This window comes from Manacus candei, unplaced genomic scaffold, assembly GCF_025592945.1.
Source record: "Manacus candei isolate 608988 ecotype Guabito, Panama unplaced genomic scaffold, ASM2559294v1 h1tg000061l, whole genome shotgun sequence".
NCBI classification, from domain to species: domain Eukaryota; kingdom Metazoa; phylum Chordata; class Aves; order Passeriformes; family Pipridae; genus Manacus; species Manacus candei.
Window position 1 is genome coordinate 8247855 of NW_026138109.1, and position 18840 is coordinate 8266694.

General features: G+C 45.0%; 1 protein-coding gene across 1 annotated transcript in view; it reads right to left on the minus strand.

Moving 5' to 3' along the window:
* Positions 1–48: 48 nt before the first annotated feature.
* Positions 49–18840, minus strand: part of TPGS2 (tubulin polyglutamylase complex subunit 2) — a 31084-nt gene continuing 12292 nt past the window's right edge. Inside the window, exons 3-7 of the mRNA XM_051804528.1 lie at positions 17664–17751; positions 16312–16443; positions 14207–14320; positions 12429–12589; positions 49–10449 (exon numbers count right to left, since the gene is read on the minus strand). Coding sequence (XP_051660488.1) covers positions 10222–10449; positions 12429–12589; positions 14207–14320; positions 16312–16443; positions 17664–17751 — 723 coding nt within the window. The 3' untranslated portion in view covers positions 49–10221. The remainder of the gene's footprint in view (positions 10450–12428; positions 12590–14206; positions 14321–16311; positions 16444–17663; positions 17752–18840) is intronic.

Here is an 18840-nt window from a genome sequence, read left to right on the forward strand (position 1 = left end):
CCTTGTGCACATGCTCCCCAAAGCATCTTCAAATACCGAATCACTCTGGACAAAAATATTTAAGTATTTATTAAAATACTATTAAGCACTTACAGGGTGGCTTCATTTTTCTGAAAGCCATACAAATACTTATGAAAGCCTCACAACATCCCTGTGAGGTAGGTTTGTCTTGTGTAATTATGTGATGGTTTCATAAATTAAACATGATGCTGTTTAAATGCTTATTTGAAGACAGTGACTTTGATTTCCCTGTTTAGGCACAAAATGTGTTGGGTGCTACCATGCATTTCCAGCACATCTAGGAAGACAGAATAGCATAGAAAAGTAGTGGAAACATCAGGTATAACTGAAAACCAGCAGTGAATGGATTAAAGTGCAGTTCTAACCTGAAAACTTACAGTACAGAAAACAGCATCAGGAGCTTCTAAGGCTGTAGGATCTCTTACCAGTGGCTCCTGGTAAGATCCTGCCCAACTGAAAAGGCAAAGGCTGTTTCAATGGTCAGCTTTGCAAATCAGTGTGTGACAAACCATGGGGTTCTCCTTGCTGATGGGACTCAACACCATTGACTCACCCTTGCTCAGGGGTTCCCACAACAGGGAGGCAATGAGGGATCTTGTAGCTTCTGGCTGCCTTCAGGTTTATTTGGAATCATGCATCCAGTTGGTGGTTGGTCACTAGTGGTGTCCCCCAGCTATCAGTGTTGGGCCCAGTTCTGTTTAATATCCTTATTGATGATCTGGATGAGGGAATTGAGTGTATTATTAGAAAATTTGCAGATGACACCAAGTTCGGGGTGTGTGTTGATCTGCTGGAAGGCAGGAGGGCTCTGCAGAGGGACCTCGACAAGCTGGAGAGATGGTCTGATTCCAACAGGATGAGGTTCAACCAGGCTAAGTGCCAGGTCCTGCACTTTGGCCACAACAACTGCCTGCAGCACTACAGGCTGAGCACAGAGTTGCTGGGGAAAGGGCAGAAAGGGACCTGGGAGTCTGGACTGACAGGAAGCTGAATGTCAGCCATAGTGTGCCCAGGTGGCCAAGAAGGCCAATGGCATCCTGGCCTGGATCGGGAACAGTGTGGCCAGCAGGTCCAGGGAAATGATTCTTCCCCTGTACTCAGCACTGGTGAGGCCACCCCTGGAGTGCTGTGTCCAGTTCTGGGACCCTCAGTTCAGGAAGGATATTGAGGTGCTGGAGCAGGTCCAGGGAAGAGCAACAAGGCTGGTGAAGGGACTGGAGCACAGGTCCTATGAGAAGAGGCTGAGGGAGCTGGAGTTGTTCAGCCTGGAGAAGAGGAGGCTCAGGGGAGACCTCATCACTCTCCACAACTCCCTGAAACGAGGTTGTAGCCAGGTGGGGGTTGGTCTCTTCTGTCAGGCAGCTCTTGGTAAGACAAGAGGGCATGGTCTTAAGCTGTGCCAGGGGAGGTTTAGGTTGGATATTAGGAAGAAATTTTTTATAGAGAGAGTAATCAGACATTGGAATGGGCTGCCCAGGGAAGTGGTGGATTCTCCATCCTGGAGGTTTTTAAGATGAGACTGGATGTGGCATCAGTGCCATGGTCTGGTAACCACGGCAGTAGTGGATCAAGGGTTGGACTTTGTGAGAAAGGGTTAACACCTTACAGGAAGATTATTGCAAGGAAGGATGGGGGCAGCAGGCCCCCAAAGAGAGTGCTCGACTGCACGTGCCCACTGGAAGGATTGGAGAATGACTGTTGGGGAAATAGCACGTGCTCTATGGTTACGTAACCTCTTATGTAACCGAGGAGTATAAAACCGTGTGCTTGACTGTTAATAAATGATTTGCCAGCTTGCACTCAATCGGGTGGGTCCGTGCCTAACTGCCACAAATGGCACCCGAGCAGGGACTTTAAGAGAGATGTTGGGAACCAGAGCATTAGGCTGCTGGGACTTCTACCGGTGGCAGCCCCGGCTGAACTGAAAGGAAAGGAGGAACTCCTCGAGGACACTGCGCGCGCCAATCACCTCTGAAGTTACAGGACTGTAGGAAAAAAGAAGAAAATTCAGCATTCAATTCAGAGGTGAGCAGCCAGGGAAGGCAGGATGTAATTCCCAAGAGATGAAACAGAATGCTGAAGCCTCACACTAGTTTTTTAATAATAAAAAAAAAAAAGACAGAAAAAAGAAATTATGGAAGCTAAATCACTGGCACTTTTAATATGGATTGCCGTGACTGCACTGGGATTTCCGCTGGCCGGAACCCTTCAAATGACTGCTTGGCAAAAATTGGCAAGAGACTTTACAAGAGAGCAATTTCTGGAGACCTAGAGGCGTTTGGGAACTTAGCCACATGGAGGGAAATGGTGGATACTTTCAAAATGGCACAAAGGAGATTAGCTCCTGCTGCGGCAACAGGAGCTCCCCCTGTTCCTCCTGCTGCCCCTGCTCCCCCTAGGGTTCCCCTAGAGATGAGGTGCAAATGTGGGAGTGCGGGAGGGCCCTTGGGACCAAAGGAGGAGGGAGAAGGAGATGGTGTGCCACTTGACTTTGTTCATGTTGCACGGCCGTTACGGAGGAGCAGCCGTTACACTCTCGCCGTGAGGCTGCCGAGGAAACACGAGTCTGCCCCCGCTGACATGCCCTAATGTGTCCCTGCCTGAAGAAGCATATGAAGAGTATGATGATCCGGAGGGCAGTGAGTTTATGGAGGACACAGGAAGGGAATCAGTCATGTCCTCTCTTAATGAGGATAGGTGGTCGTGCGGGGGTGCCCACAGCCTCTGGTGCTAAAACAGAAGTTCTGAAAGAGCAGCAGCCCCCAGCTGTTCCCACCAACTCTCCCTCTACCCGGGACAGGGACACAGGGCTGAGCCACAGAACCAGTGCTGCAAGATTTGGGAGCCTCTCCCCCCAGTCCTCTTCCTGCTCACAACAGCATTGAGAGGGACATCTGGAGAGAGGAGCCAAGACAACAGCAGCTGCTGCAGCAGCGATATCCCAAGACCCGGAAGAGCACCTAATGGAGCTCAGGGAACCAACCAGCACCAGGCAAGCAAGAAAACTTCCAAAGCCAAAGGGCTCCGGGGCAGTGCGAAGATTTGGTCTAAATCAAACTAGCTGGATCTCCCTTCACAACTGGGAGGGTGAGAAGAAGAGATCTGGGAGATGGAGGGGTAGTAAGGGTCCCAAGTGTGATGCTTCTGATCTCTTCCCCGAGATCCATCTTGCCAGCTACCTCTCCTGCATGTTTGTTCCCTTTCCTATCTTTTTTACACACTTTCTAGGCAGTATCTCTCTCCTTTTCATCATAGCATTTCACACTCTGAGCTTCCAGTTTACGCGTTGCTGTTTCCCCAACCACTCAAGCCCCCATCGCCAGGGCCATGTGTTTTTCTCTTTCTCTCTCCCTGTCTTTTGACAGGTCAATTTCAAGAGCCATGTTACAAAAGCAAAAAAGTGGGAGAGGATATACATGCATATCCATGGGTACTCAATTAAGATGGATCTCCTCTAGGTGTGTCAGGCCTTACATTAATTCTTCTTCAGAACAGGAACAATCACCAGAAATTGCAAATGATGAAGAAGGAATGCACAGTCAGAATAAAGATTTAAAACGCGTGCATGAAGTGTGAGTGTGGTGGCTGCCTCCTTGAGTGAAAAGATGTGTGTGTGTATGTAAATTCAAGAACACTTTATATCAATAATGCCTCAAATAAAACTACAATTATGCAACAATACTACCTCAACCACACCAATGTCCCCAGATGACAGTTAAGTACAATATGCATCTAGGAGAAGGACAACTCTAATTCCAAACCCGGGTAGATGGAGCTCACTTATCCCTGTAAGGCCATCCATCTTAAGAGAAGGACACTCTAATTAAACCTATGTCCTAAAGACCTCTCTGTCAGCGTCCAAGCTCGCTAGGCCCTGGTAGATGAACCTTAGGATTAAAGGATGGGTCCAGTTCTGTGCATGCTGCATCTCACCTAAAAAATCCATTGAGCAGGCTTGAGGGTGATATGCACATTTGTAAAGTCCTGTAGCAACAGGTGAGGGTTGAAATGGCAGGTGAAAGGTGCACTGCAAGCTGCAGACCCAACCCTGCATGCAGGTGGTTCAGGACATTGGTTGCCTGAGACTGACCCCATGTAGTAGTTTGGACCTTGTTTTCCCCCAGAGGCTAAGAAAAATGGTAAAACCCCAAGGGGTGGAAACCCCTGGAAGTTTTGAAGTTTTGCCCAATGGGCGCTCCTGCAAAATGTAAACATTCCACAAGCTGACCGGAAGAGACGAGTTGTAGTTTGGTTGTTGAGGAGTGATGGCCATGTTGTAGAGCCACGAGGAAGGGGTTCAGAGCCCCACAGGGGGGCTTTGGCCCCCAGCCCCCAGTGGGGGCCTGTGGGGACCTGGAACAGCATAAAGCTGGGCTAGGTGCCTGTAGTTATGCCAGGAGATGTTTTCTCCACTGTGGGTGAGCAGAGATAGCAGCAGCAGATGCAGCATCCAGAGACTCTGGCTAAGAGCCAGGACAGATAAGAACTGAACCGGAGAAGCAGCAGAGACATGCAACTGAGTAAGGAAGACACCGAGTTGTCTTGGAGAGCCGAGAAGGAGAGTCAGCAGCAGAGCTTCAGAGTTCTGGGGGTAAGAACTGATACCAGACTCCCCAAACTCCTTTGAGACCTCCGAGAAAAGAGGAATAGATGGACTCCTATTTGAGAGGAGCCTTGGAGTACAGCAGCACCGGAGAGAGAGGAGCTAAGAAGCTCAAAGATGTCCCGGAGCTGGACCGGGACGGCCAGATGGAATGCGGAGAGGGTGACCTTGGGGGCCCTCCCTTGCTGCAAGCTACAAAGAAGCTCGCAGCCTGAGTCAGGGCACAGAGGCCCTGCAAGGAGCTTGAATCTCCTGAAGATACCAGACCGTCACGAAGCCCCCTGTGCTCGTGATATGACTGTGGTGGAACAACCTTGTCTGGGGTGATGTAATCCACGGAAGACTCCTCGCTTGGTGGCAACGGGGCCGAGGGAGCTTGGATACCTCCCTCATGAGTGCTGGCAGAAATCCAGCTATTAGCTGTTGCATGCTGAAGAAGACAGATTGCTGCTGTAGAAGATACTCCTGCTGTTCAGAGACTGGAAGGGATCTGTCCTTTTTTCCCTCCTGGACTTTTATTTGGAGGGGAGAAGAGATCTGATCCATTGTAAATACTATATGTCATGGTAGAGATAGTTGTGATCGTGTGTATAATGTGTTATAATATTTATTTGTACAGTCATTGTAATATATTCCCTTTCCCCCATTTGGAGTCTGGTGTGTTTTGTCTGGAAAAACCCATCTCACATTAGGTTGAGATGTGGGAGGGGGCTTAGACTAGGGAATTAGATTTTTGGGGCTATCTCAAACCATGACACGCTAGAGATGACAGTCTCATTTGGCAGCATCCTGAATGACCAAGTAGCCTTTTTCAAGGAGAGCACAGCTTGCTCCACTCGGAGAGGGGCCTAGAAAAGGTGGCCTAACCAAAGCTCATCTCCACTCTTCACCCGGTTGGTTAACCGCGACCAACAGGCATCTTCTGATGCGGTCAAACAAAGTCTGAGAAACAAAGGCATACATCTGCCTTCAAAGGTGTACTCAAATTGACACTCGCATGCTGGAACATCAGAACCATGCTTGATACTGCGGACAGTGGTCGTCCTGAGCGCCATTCTGCACTAATTGCCCATGAACTGTCACGTCTCAACATCGACATTGCTGCTCTCAGTGAAGAAAGGCAGCCTTAGAGAACATGGTGCCAGTTATACACTCTTTTGGTCAGGTAAACCCGGAACCGAAAGGCACCTCAGGAATTGGCTTCATGATTAAAAACTCTATTGTCCCTGAAATAGAAAATATGCTGACAGGTCATTCTGATCACATTATCTCCCTACGCCTTCCACTACACAACAAACACCATGTTGTCCTCTTTAGTATATATGCCCCAACTCTCCAAGCTGACCCTGCTGAAAAAGATAAGTTTTACACCGACCTGCGCCGCCTTACCCAAAAGATTCCCGCAAATGATAAGATCATTAGTTGTTGGGGAACATGAAGATGAATGGAAACAGTTCCAAGCTTGGAGACAGATATACAACCCGGAATGAGATGCAATTACACCAAAATGGGCACTTATCTACTGGATATGGCTTTACAATGGACTGGACAGTTTCCCGTTATCCCCAGTTTTCCCCAGTTTATTGTTATATGGTTATAGTGTTGTGTATACCCTAGTTGTTGTTTTAAAATCCCGTCCTCCATATTGTCTCCTTCTTCCCCTCACAGTTTTCCTGCCTAAACCTTGTTTTTCCCCCTGTTTTCCCGCTCCCCTGCACCTGATTGGCCGCTAAGTGCTGCAGTGCAGGGAGAGCTACCATTGGCCCATTTCCCCGGTAACACCAAAACTCCTTCCTTCTTTACCCAGTCGCCCTATCATGTGTGCCCCTGAGATGTCAATCCTAAACTCCTCCCCTCGCCTGGTTCCACCCCTTTATCCTATCCTATTTAAGTCTCGTGCTCTCCTAATAAAGTTGGCATTGCTCCACAAGACCTCTGCTGTGTCAAAGACCCTTATTGCAGTGCCCGGTCCCATTTCCCTTACCCCGCGGGCCGTGGCAATTATCCTTGGTGATTTCAATGCCAGAGTAGGAAAGAACTCTGAAGCCTGGAAAGGAGTATTAGGCAAGCATGGTATTGGAAACTGCAACGATAATGGATGCCTTCTGCTAGAATTCTGTGTGGAGCAACAGCTCACCATCACTAACACTGTCTTTCAGCAGAAAAATAGTCTGAAGACAACCTGGATGCATCCTAGATCTAAGCACTGGCAACTCATTGATTATGTCTTGGTGCGACAGAGAGATGTTCACGATGTCCACCACACCCGTGTGATGCCCAGGGCAGAATGCCAAACAGACCATCGGCTTGTGCGCTGTAAACTTAACTTCCACCTTAAGTTCAAACGTAAAAGGGACAGTATCCCAAGGAGGAGACTACATATCAGGTCCAAAGCCCTCTCTCTACTCAGGGTCAGATGGTCAAATGCTTGTCACAGATAAAACCTCCATTCTGAGTCTGAACACTTTCAGACTCTTTTCAGTACTAGCCGTGTAGTTCAAGACTCAGCAATTCAGCACATTGCACAACAACCAGTATAGAATGAATTGGATATTGCCCTTACTATGGGAGAAACCCTTAAGGCCATACAGCAGGTGAAAACTGGCAAGGCAGCTAGGGTTGATGGAATTCCACTTGAAGTCTGGAAGCATGGGGGCCAAGCACTCCATGCTAAATTTCATGAGTTTGTGGTGCACTGCTAGGAACTAGGTGAACTACCATCAGACCTTTGTGACGCAGTCATCATCACCTTGTATAAGAAGAAAGGAGATAAATCAGACTGTTCAAATTACCGTGGTATTACTCTGCTCTCCATTGCTGGCAAGATCCTGGTAAGAATATTTTTGAACAGACTAATACCCGCTATAGCAGAAGGAATTCTACCTGAAAGTCAGGGTGGTTTCAGAGCCAACAGGAGTACCACAGACATGGTATTTGTTCTCAGACAACTGCAAGAGGAGTGTAGGGAACAGGAACAAAGGTCTCTATGTAACCTTTGTTGATCTCACCAAGGCTTTTGATACTTTGAGCAGAAAAGGTCTATGGCAGATTTTGGAATGTTCCTTAATATGATTATCTTACTTCATGAAGATCAGTATGGCCAAGTCAGATATGGCAATGCACTTTCTGAGCCCTTTCTAATAACCAGTGGTGTGAAACAAGGCTGTATTCTTGCTCCATCTCTATTCACAATCTTTCTCAGCATGATGCTCCAAAGGGCCAAGGGAGACCTCGATATTGAAGATGGTATCTACATTTGATATTGTACTGATGGAAGTCTATTCAACCTAAGGCGACTGAAGGCCCACACTAAGACCTTAAATCATCTTGTCTGGGAGCTGCTTTATGCTGATGACGCCGCCCTTGTCGCCCACACAGAAGCAGCTCTGCAGTGTTTAACATCCTGCTTTGCAGAGGCTGCTGAGCTTTTTGGACTGAAAGTCAGCTTAAAGAAGACAGAAGTTCTCTATCAACTGGCACCTCAGGAAGCCTTCCATCATCCCCATATCACCACTGGCGAATCAGAGCTCAAATCAGTCTAGCAGTTTAACTACCTAGGTAGCCTCATCTCCTCGGATGGTAAGATTGACAGAGAGATAAGACAATAGGTTAGCAAAGGCATATAGTGCTTTTGGAAGACTCCATAAAAGAGTTTGGTGAAATAAACATCTGAAGAGAAGTACAAAGATCAGTGTTTACAGAGCCATAGTGCTGTCTACTCTCTTATATGGTTCCCAATCATGGGTCATCTACCGCCACCACCTGCGTCTCCTAGAACGCTTCCATCAACGCTGTCTCCATACAATCCTAAACATCCACTGGTCAGATTATGTGACTAATGCGTCTGTTCTAGAACAGGCAGCAGTTACAAGTATTGAGGCCATGTTGCTGAGAACACAGCTGTGCTGGGCAGGGCATGTCTCAAGGCTGAAGGATCACCACCTCCCTAAGATCTTGCTTTATGGTGAACTTGCCACTGGCTGCCGCAAGAGAGGAGCCCCAAAGAGAAGATACAAGGACTCCCTGAAACAATATCTCAGCCTTGGCCATATTGATCAACATCACTGGTCTACTCTGGCCTCCAATCGGAAGGCCTGGAGACACACCATCTATAACGCTGCTGATGCCTTTGAGAACATACACAGGATCACTCTCGAGGAGAAAACACAACGCAGAAAGAATCATCGCAGAAAGAATCATGTCTTGCCAATACCACCTAAGGAGTCTTTCTGCTGTGCCTTTTGCAACCGGTCTTGTCTATCTCGTATTGGTCTTTTTAGTCACTAGTGTGCTTGTAGCAAATGTGGGTAGGGCCCTTCCCAAATCTTCATTCACGAAGCCTAGCCATGATGATGATGACAATATCTATACTCTAACACATTTCCCCTTAAAATAAAGTTAATGCTTTTCACCCAGTTACATACAAACCCTCAGATAAAAGTCACCTGTTAAAAACCCTCAAAAAATCCTGGGTTAATGAAGGTTGCATGATTAATGAAGTTACTTAGTGTATAGAGTAATTAGCTCTAATAAAGGCCTTTTAGACTTAGGCCCTGAGTTATATAGCTAGTTAAAATAATGTTGTTTTATGTTAAGAAAGGTTTTAGAGTTATACTGTTCTGTAACTTATTATAATAAAGAAGGCGGATTTGTGGGAAAGGGTTAACAACTTACAGGAAGACTATTGCAAGGAAGGATGGGAAATGTAGTCTCCGCAGCAGGCCCCCAAAGAAAGTGCTTGACTGCACGTGCCCACTGGAAGGACTGGAGAATGATCGCTGGGGAAATAGCACGTGCTCTATGGTTATGTAACCTCTTATGTAACCGAGGAGTATAAAACCGTGTGCTTGACTGTTAATAAACGATTTGCCAGCTTGCACTCAATCTGGTGGGCCCGTGTCTAACTGCCACAGGACTTGGTGATCTCGGAGGCATTTTCCAACCCAGCTGATTCTATGAGTCTCTGTCACTATGTGAAAAAATACAGTGTGAAGGCCAAAAGGTGGTCTGGGTTGTAGAGCAAGCAGCTAGGACAGTGCGGAGACACCAACGTCCCAGGTCCCTTGCACCATGAATCTCAGAGCAGAAGTTGGAAGGAGCATAGGGAAGCACAGAGTTTGATTCTATCTGAAGTGGAAGTTATTTCTTTGTTCAGCAGGTTCCAGCCTGCTCCCACAGCATGCAAGGTCAGGACAGGTTTCTTTCAGAGGAGATGGCAGAAATATCTTCATACCCTCTGTTGCAGCATGGTCTGTTAAAGTAATGGTGACTTACATCTGCCTTCATTTCACTGCTGCAGTTCCAGTTGCATAGGAACAAAAGCTTCCCTACAGAGCAGTGATATCAAGGGCTTCTTCATGCCCTCTGAAAAATACATGCTGCAAGTAGCACAAGGGAATAAAATCAATGTCTCAAGTTTTTTTAAGAGTCTCCAGGAACTACATCCACATCGTGGTTATATTCATGCAAATGTTGCAATGTGTTTTCCATGGGCACATCTATTCATGCACAAGGAACTTGGTCTGAACCACTGAGACTCTGCAGCAGAGAACACCAGAGCTTATTGCAAATGCTGTCCAGGGTTAGATCTGGGGGTCTCACTTCCTTGAAGAATTCCCAGCTAGTAAGGATGTCTTGGCAGAGGTCATGCTCGTGTGACTCTTTTGGGAGCCTGCTGGCTGAGAAGGTGGTTTCTTTTTGAGCACTGGAGTTTTGTTCTTGCTTTTAAATACCTTGTTGGGGTCCAGCTTGTTCACAAAGGAATCAGCTTCTTCAGACAGGAGCGCTGTGTTGATGGTTATGGGTTTGTACATGTTAAACCATTGCTGAAAGGCAGGATTGTGTGGAAGGAAGAGGTTAAATTCGAACTGCAAATAGACAATTTCACCTTGTTCCCCCTCTTCCCTGGGACATGATTTTAATCCCACACCACTTATCAGTTTGTAGTTTACAGGACTTCGAAGAGTGTTTGTGATAAGGACACACAAGGCATTGCTACAGCCACAGTCCTGAAACTGCATTCCAGACAGGGAAGAAGAGAACCAGACACAAACCTAACACTACCTTTCCTGCAGTGTAACTCCTATAGGGAGCAACTCCTGATTTAAATCACAGGAGGAAAACCAAAGGGAGGAGATAAAATTAAACCACATTTATCTAGATTCAGATAAGCAGAAAAGATTAAAAAACCTTGGAATTTAAATGGGCTTATAAAGTGGAAACCAACTAGTTGAACTTCTCAAAACATAGCTTTCCCCGCTCTTTTCTCATATAAAATAACACACGTTTTTTAACTGTTTACACAAAGGATTTTGTGTTGGTTTCTCTTACTGTCTTTCTACTTCTGATTTTCTGTCTAGAAATAACTACAATGATTTAGTTTCTTGGTTCCCAGAGCTCACCAAAATGTTACAGCCTACAGTTCTCAATTCTTAAATGTTTTTCCCATTGTTTTTTCATTGATAAAGTCAGGAAATAAAACTGTAAGAGTTATAGTATTACAAATCATACTGAAACCATCAAGACAGTGTTGAACAACATAAACAGAAGATCCATACCAAAATTTAGATAGCAGCCTATTCATGTACTGCTTAGTGGAAAACAGCTTTAAATACTCCCTTGAAAACTTTAAAAATTATAATGATTAATGCACCAGGATTTTAACTAACAGGGGCTGGAAATGATTAGGGAATATACGAATGATTTCACTTAAGGTTTGCGAATATACTGAACATAATAAAATATTTATAGCAGGAAAGCTACAGAAAAGCAGGTCACAGGCACACAGTACCACGTACACAGCCTGGGCTGACGAAGTACAGTGCAGTGTAACAGGGAAGACACCAGAAATAAAAAGAACCAGTTTCTACAGCCACTGATTGATGGGAAGTCGGCAGTGATTTTAGCAAGTAATTCTGATGTGCACACAGGACCAAGGAGTGCCACGCTGGCAGGACAGCTGTCACCTCTGGGGGAAGTGCAGGACACTCACTGAGACTTGACAATGTGCGCAGACACTGCACTGGCTTGTGTTCAGTAGGATTGTCAGCTGCATTCCCTGACCTCTCACACGATGGAAGCAGGGTTAGGGCTGAAGGCCCAGTCAAACACAGAGGAATAGCAGAAGCCTCTAATAGCAGGATTTTGGCATAGCAGAACAGCAATTTTAATAATAATAAGGGGCTAGAATAGTCACAAGGCTTTACCTAGAGCTCTTCTATAACTACTTCTAGGACTGCTGGCATTTAAATTGCACCTTTTTGAGCATAATTTTTATGAAGGCATCCCTTCATGCCTGAGGAGGGTGAAAAGGAATTAATATTATTGGCAAGGCTCAAGGTCATAGTCTTCATCTGTCATTTTGTCTAATGTGTATCTGGACTTCCCTCTCCACCCAGGCAGCATTAGGCTCTTGTTCAGTGGTATGCCCAGAAAACTGATCTAGACAAATCTTACACAGCTATGGGGACGAACACATCCCCTCAATTGCCAGCAGCCATGGTATGAAGGTTTGCTTCAGGATCAAGAAGGCAAAGAAATAATCAGAGTTCTACCACATGCTATTAGAGGTCGAGGGTAGGGCCTGACTTAGGTGACAAAAGCAGGGTTAACATAATATTAGTGAATTCAAATTACTGTGAAACAAGTGACCGTTAACAAGCTATGGGGAAAAGACTCGTGGTCCCTTCAGTGGCTCGCCAGGGAGGGCCCCGCTGGGGCTACAGACTGCTTGTCAAAAGGTGGGAAGATGTTTCTCCAGTCTGTGCTTAGCAAAAAACTGAGATGCTGGACCCTGCTGTCCTACCTTAGCCTGGGGGCTGACCCCATAGCTGGTGAAGGCGTACTGCCACTGTGGGAGACCCAGGTGGGTGATGAGCAGGCGGTAGTAGGCTGTGAAGGTTTTGGTGAGGAAATGCCAGTACAGAGCTCTGTCCAGGAACCATATCTCTGTGTCTGGGGAGACAACTAGAACAAAACAAGCACAAGTTACACTGTTGCTTTGCAGTGATAAGATTAACATCTGGCCTCTTTCAGGTGGGAGACAAAATGAACTCATCAGAAAGGTGGTTTTATTTACATTCAGGCACAGAATTCAGTACTTGCCCTTGTTAAACCTCATATGGTTGGTGATTGAGCAGACCTCTAATTTGTCAAGGTCTCTCTGCAAAGCCTCCCTGTCTTCGGGGGAGACACCAGCTCCTCCCAATTTAGCGTCATGGGCAAACTTACTTTGTGTACCTTCCAGTCCTGTGTCCAAGCTGTTTAAGAAGACAGTGAAGAGAACTGGGCCTAAGATGGAGCCCTGCAGAACCCCACTAAGTCACCAGCTTGAGTGACCCCATTCACTACAACCTTTTGTGCCCAACCCGTGAGCCAGTTGCTCACCCATTGCATGATGTATTTGTCTGGCTGTGTCCTGGACAATGAATCCCTTCCCAGCCTGGGACTGATACGCTACATGGAACATTCCTGGACATCAGCAGTTTTTGTAGTATATGTTCAAAGTACAATTATGGCAAACATTTATCTGCCCCACAAAGTAAAAAGCAGCTAACTCAATTGTCAGTCATCTGGATTACTGAATAGAGTCCAGAGTTCGGAAGTCATGCGAGTGTGTGCTGCCAACAAAAACGCATTTTTCAAAATCCTTCCACAGTGATCAAGTATTTCTCTAGTGGCGACATCCCTTGTAGCATAAAAAGAAGTTTTTTTCTTTCTTGGGAAACCAAGATGCTGAACACTGCCAGTTAAACAGACTGTCCCCTGCACTGCCATCGACCCCCGTAACCAACGCTCCCTCTCCTTGCACAGGTCATCCACTGCATGTGCTGAAATCACTGACACTGGAAGGCAAGGGCACAAGTAAGAACTTACTGCCTTGGGAGCTGTAGTCACACCCAATGAAAGACACAAGATAATAACTGAGGATTTTTCTTAAGAACATATATATTGCAATTGCACAGCCCTACACTGTAAACACACATACACCAAGTGACCTGTGCACTGTCTTATGCCACCTACTTCACAAGTGCCTTGGGTGTTTCTCTACTCACTCACTGATAACAGTTATCTGCGCATCTGTCAGAAGAAACAGTTCAGCTCCCATCTCTTACCCTCTTGTTCCACCCTTCCTGCCCCATTTTGACCTAGTTAGCACCTGGAGGCTCTGCATCCATGTACAAGGTGGAAGAACCAGTCTAAGCCTGTCTCAGTCAGCTAAGGCCTTTTTTTACCATCTGCCCCTTGTTTTTAAGCAGAGTTATACCCATTCACATTAAAATGTAAGGGTTTTGTTCCAAGACATGCAGGTAACCAGAGACAGATTAGTGGAGCTCTGTATTAATTCAACACTGTATGTAGGCCACATGTACATGCAGAAATTATAACTCAGACTCCAACATTAAAAGGAGTGAAAATGTTAGCTCTAGTTAAGTCTCTGTAAGGTTTAGCCCCTGACTTCAGTGGACACGGGACACCCTAGTAAAAATTTCATCTATTAATTACAAAGAAGATCAGAAATCTAACATAATTCTCCAGATACAATCCACAAGAGACAGATAACTTTTCTCTCTTCAGTCTTACCTGGTTCAGCATGCTTATAAACAAGACAGACTTTCCCATTCCCATTGCATGGGTCTAATTCAAAGATAAGACTACGAGAATCAAAGTGTGGCTTCTCTGGTTTGTCTCCATTACCTGAAACAAACAAACAAAAATTTCATGAAACATGTTTGGGAAACTGACTGTGACTCAGTTGCAAAGAGTCAACCTATTTGATATCTGTGAATAAATCAGCTGAGGAAGATCTAACACAAACTATTATATTTATGTTTCTTGGAAATGATTAAGTTCCCTATGTTTAAAATAAAACTAAAAAAAAAAGAGAAAAATTTTAATCTGGTAGGAAAACAAACCACAGAGTCAAATTCAGATGGCTGAAAACAGACAACAACTGTTCTAGTCCTTCCGTGGCATAAAGCAAGACCAGTTTTACAGACGTCACTCCTGAGGTTTATCTAATCTTTTCTTAAAGTTCTCCAGTGCTGGAGATGGCACAGTTTCCAGGCAGTCAATCCAAATCCATCAGTTATCACTTTGAAGTTTTCCTCATGGGTCCGGAATCTTCCTTATTGCACTGGAAGTCCATTATCTCTGTTACATCTACTATTCCTTTGCTGCCCTAATTACATGTTTTTCTAAGGAGGACAGGGAGAACAATTTATTCTTTCCTCTTGACAGAAGACTTTAAGGAACTTGTAGACACATATTTCTCCATACATTCCAGTGTGACATCAGCAGCCCTTTCAACAACCATGTCTGACCCATATTCAACTTGGGACCCCCAACCACCACTGAGCATTTCTACAGCACCATTTTGGGACTGTGAAGCTGCAAGTTCTTGTGGAATGCAATTTTGAAATCTAAAGCTGATGGGGAAGAAGCGGGACATAAGAGCTGTACTCTCCAGAAGAATTTTCCATTAAAGTCAGGATGAGAACTTCTGTGGGGATGTAACTTTTTTCTCAGTGTACCTTATAAGTGCATCACTGGAGGTTTGAGTCACTGAGTGGAAGTAGAAATTGGTGCATTTCATTACAATGGTTAGAAGATCAGGACTGCAGTCAAGCTGGAATGTGACAAGAAGAAATTTTCAGCCACATTTAGAAGCTAGAAGAACTGTAGAGATGCAGGGATAAGATTGAAATCAAATAACACTTTTTAAAAAAAACTGGCATGACACCTGGCTCTGTTCCTATCCTCTTAATTTTTCCAGTCTTGTTAGACTGGAAAAGCTCTTTAAAAAGTGAGTGGGCCTTTTTCTTCTTTTTTCTTCTCTCCAAAGAGCAGTATTCCCAGCATTTTAGGCAGTCTGGAAACACACACTTTCCACTGCAACCTCACAGTTACATGTGTTTACCAGTTACTTTTCCCATTCCAGCTGTACTTTCATTACCAAGACAAAACCCGTTATCTTTTGTTCATGTAACACCATAAGCACACAAAGACTTTGGAAGCTGAATCACCAGAGGAAGACTCAGATAAAAGTTTAAACAGGGAAAGGGCAGAATAAGAGGGCTGACAGGTTGCTAAAAGAGAATACAAGTAACACTAACGACTGGCAGCATCAGCAATCCCCACGACATTCACAGCATACAGATCTGCCTGTTGAGGCTGTAGGGGACTATTAAGATACATAATAGATCCAGCCCAGAAGACAAAAAATCACAGAATGGTTTGGGTTGGAAGAACCTTAAAGATCACCTCCTTCCAAAGCCACAGGGCTTAGCTGAGGTGCTAAGAGAATTGGGATTGCTCATCCTGGAAAAGAGGCGGCTTTGGGGTGACCTAATAGGAGCCTTCCAGTACCTGGAGGGAGCCTACAAGGAAGATGAAGAGAGACTTTTTACAAGAGTATGTAGAGAAAGGACAAGGGGGAATGGTTTCAAACTGATAGAGAGTAGGTTTAGACTTGATATTAGGAAAAAGTTCTTTACTATGATGGCGGTAAGGCACTGGAACAGATTTCCCATGGATGTCCCATCCCTGGAAGTGCTTAAGGTTAGGTTGGATGGGGCTCTGTGCAAGGGGTCACTGCTTACCTATCCATGCCCTATATCCTAACACTACTCTAATAGAGGAAAAGGGATGACACAGAGCACATTTTCCAGCCTGTTAACAGGCCTTACCTTCCTCATCCGTGTCATCTTCCAGGTCGGCGAGGGTTGGAGCATTGGGCAGGGTGTACATGGAGGAGCCCCCGAGCCGACACAGCTGTGAGATGCTGTTAATCACCATGGAGCCCAGAGGCATGGGAGTATCTGCAATAAGACTCACTGTTAACCACACCTAGTGTCAGGAAAGCATAGGAGGTATTTCTGTTCCTCCACACATCAACCCAAACCTTTCTAACAGCATCAAGTCAACAAGTTACCCTGCTCAGCCATGTGTCAGTGTGATGGATCTCAGAAGGCACTGTTGGATGCTTGCTCAAACAAGACAGTTATGTGAGCTGCCTTGGACTCTGTGCGCTTGTGAGCCCTGAAAACAAAACTCTTCAGAGGTCACAACACAGCAAATCCCACTTGAAACATGATGGAAGTCACTGCAGGTGCTAAAGCCCTGATGTGAGCTGTCTCTGAAATGAAATTTCACTTCCTGAGGAAGACTCTGTCCTTTTCCACACTTCCACCTGAAGTCTCTTAATTTCTAAGTTGCAATCTCGTTAAACTAAGACACCCTGTACTTGACACCCACCTCCAGAAGTAAGGAAGTGTCCATAGCCCAATTTGACAGCCTTGCTTGAGGGCAATGAGAACCCGGATAATAACTGCAGAATGAACAAGGATGGACAATGGAGCTCTAACTTTAGCATTGGAAAGGGGAACCAGGCTCCAGCTTATACTTTATAATGAGAAAGAGACATTGTCAGAGGTTCCTCCTCCTACTGCTTTATGATGGGATAATGAGCTATAGCTGCTTCTCCCTCCATGAACTACAGAGGGAGTTAAGGTATGAGATTTAAATTACATACCTAAATGTGAGTGTCAACAGATGGCCAGTGTATTACAGAACAGTACTGATGTCATGAGTAGTTGTTTGACTTCTTGCCATTTTCAGTGTCTGCACTTCTTCTGTGAGAGTCCAGAACACTTAAGTAATAGATTTTGTCCTGTTGCATCAAGAAGGGACCTCTGATGGGCAGTCATATTTTTTTCCTTACCAGGACATCTCTAAAATAGTCTACAATCCCATGCAGAACTGCCTTTTATAACTCTTAATTCAGGGGTCAGATTTCTGTAGTCACTGATCAAGCTGTCTAGTAGAAATAAACTACTTTGTTTATTTGCAAGTTAAGGAATGGTGCTAATTTTTAATTCAGAATGACTTGGTACCTGGGTTTTTGCTCAGACTAATGCAGGATACTGAGAGATGTGTATTCACTGTTCAGAAAGTAAGCTTGAAATTAAATAGGTTCTGCAAAGGAAAGACTGGCTGCAATGCAATGAGGGTATCAGTGGAGAGGAACATGTTGACTCACCATCAGTCTTCACACTCCAGGTCATCTGGAAGCCATCGGTCATCAGATAGAAGTTCTTTAAATCCTCTGGCAATATGCAGGAGTTTTTCTGCAGATCACAATCAAAGTGTTATGGGAAAACACAGATCATGCCTCAAACCCGAAGTTCAACTGAAACACGGTACAGAAATATTTGCTACCAAATTTTTTAACTGCAAGATGACTCAAATATCTCATTCTAAAGCCTCGGAGAAAACTGTGTATTTCTTGGGTCTGTGCTACTGTATTTACAAAGGTGACCTGGGAAAATTTCACAATGAGCAGTTAGTCATCAGAAGAATATTACACCATTGTTCCCCAACTGAGACAATATATAATCTTGCTTTGAGTGAAATCAGACTAAACTTATCCGTTCCACTAAAGCACACACGATATTAGCATAAGGACTTTCTTCTCCTGAGGGATTTCAGTTCCAAGTTGGTGAGCGAAGTGTAGATTCAAAAGTTGCACATAATCAGGCGGATTCTACGTTCCACTTAACAAAAAGTATGTGTGCAAACACATGCAGAGCCAGACTCACAAACCTGCTGGTCCGGCTTCACCCCTCCAAACTTCAGCACTCGGCTGGGGCTCCTAAGCCTGCTTCCTTTTGAGTCAACAGTGACAGAAGCAACTCCAGTGAGCTGGAGTTCTAGGAACCACAACCCATTTCCTGTACCTGTCTTGATTATGGAAGAAGTCTTTCTTAACTTAGACTCTTTAGTTAAGCAGCAAATACGAGGAAGGAAGGATAAAGGCTTAATCCTTGGAACAAAAAGAATCCCAAAGAGCTATAGGCAATTGCAGGCCCCGCTCCTGGTGACAGGACTGGTTGCAGACCAGAGACCCTCTGCTCCTGCTGAAGTGTCAAGAACACAAAATGAAACAGGACAGAAGCCTGTCAGTTTTAAGAAGACAAGCAACACGTATGACTACAAGAGTTACCTGTTGTTTTGCCTGTAATTGTTTTAGAGAAAAAACTGATTGAGAAAGATTCAAGAGAGTTCACATTTAAAATATTGTCACACTCAAGACTCCAAAAGGATCAGAGCCCAAAACTCAGAATAGTCTCCAATGATGCAATTCCACAATCTCTGCATTGACTTGTCCAAGGGCTGCATTATTCTCCTTGTGGAAAAGTTGCATTAAATAAAGACAG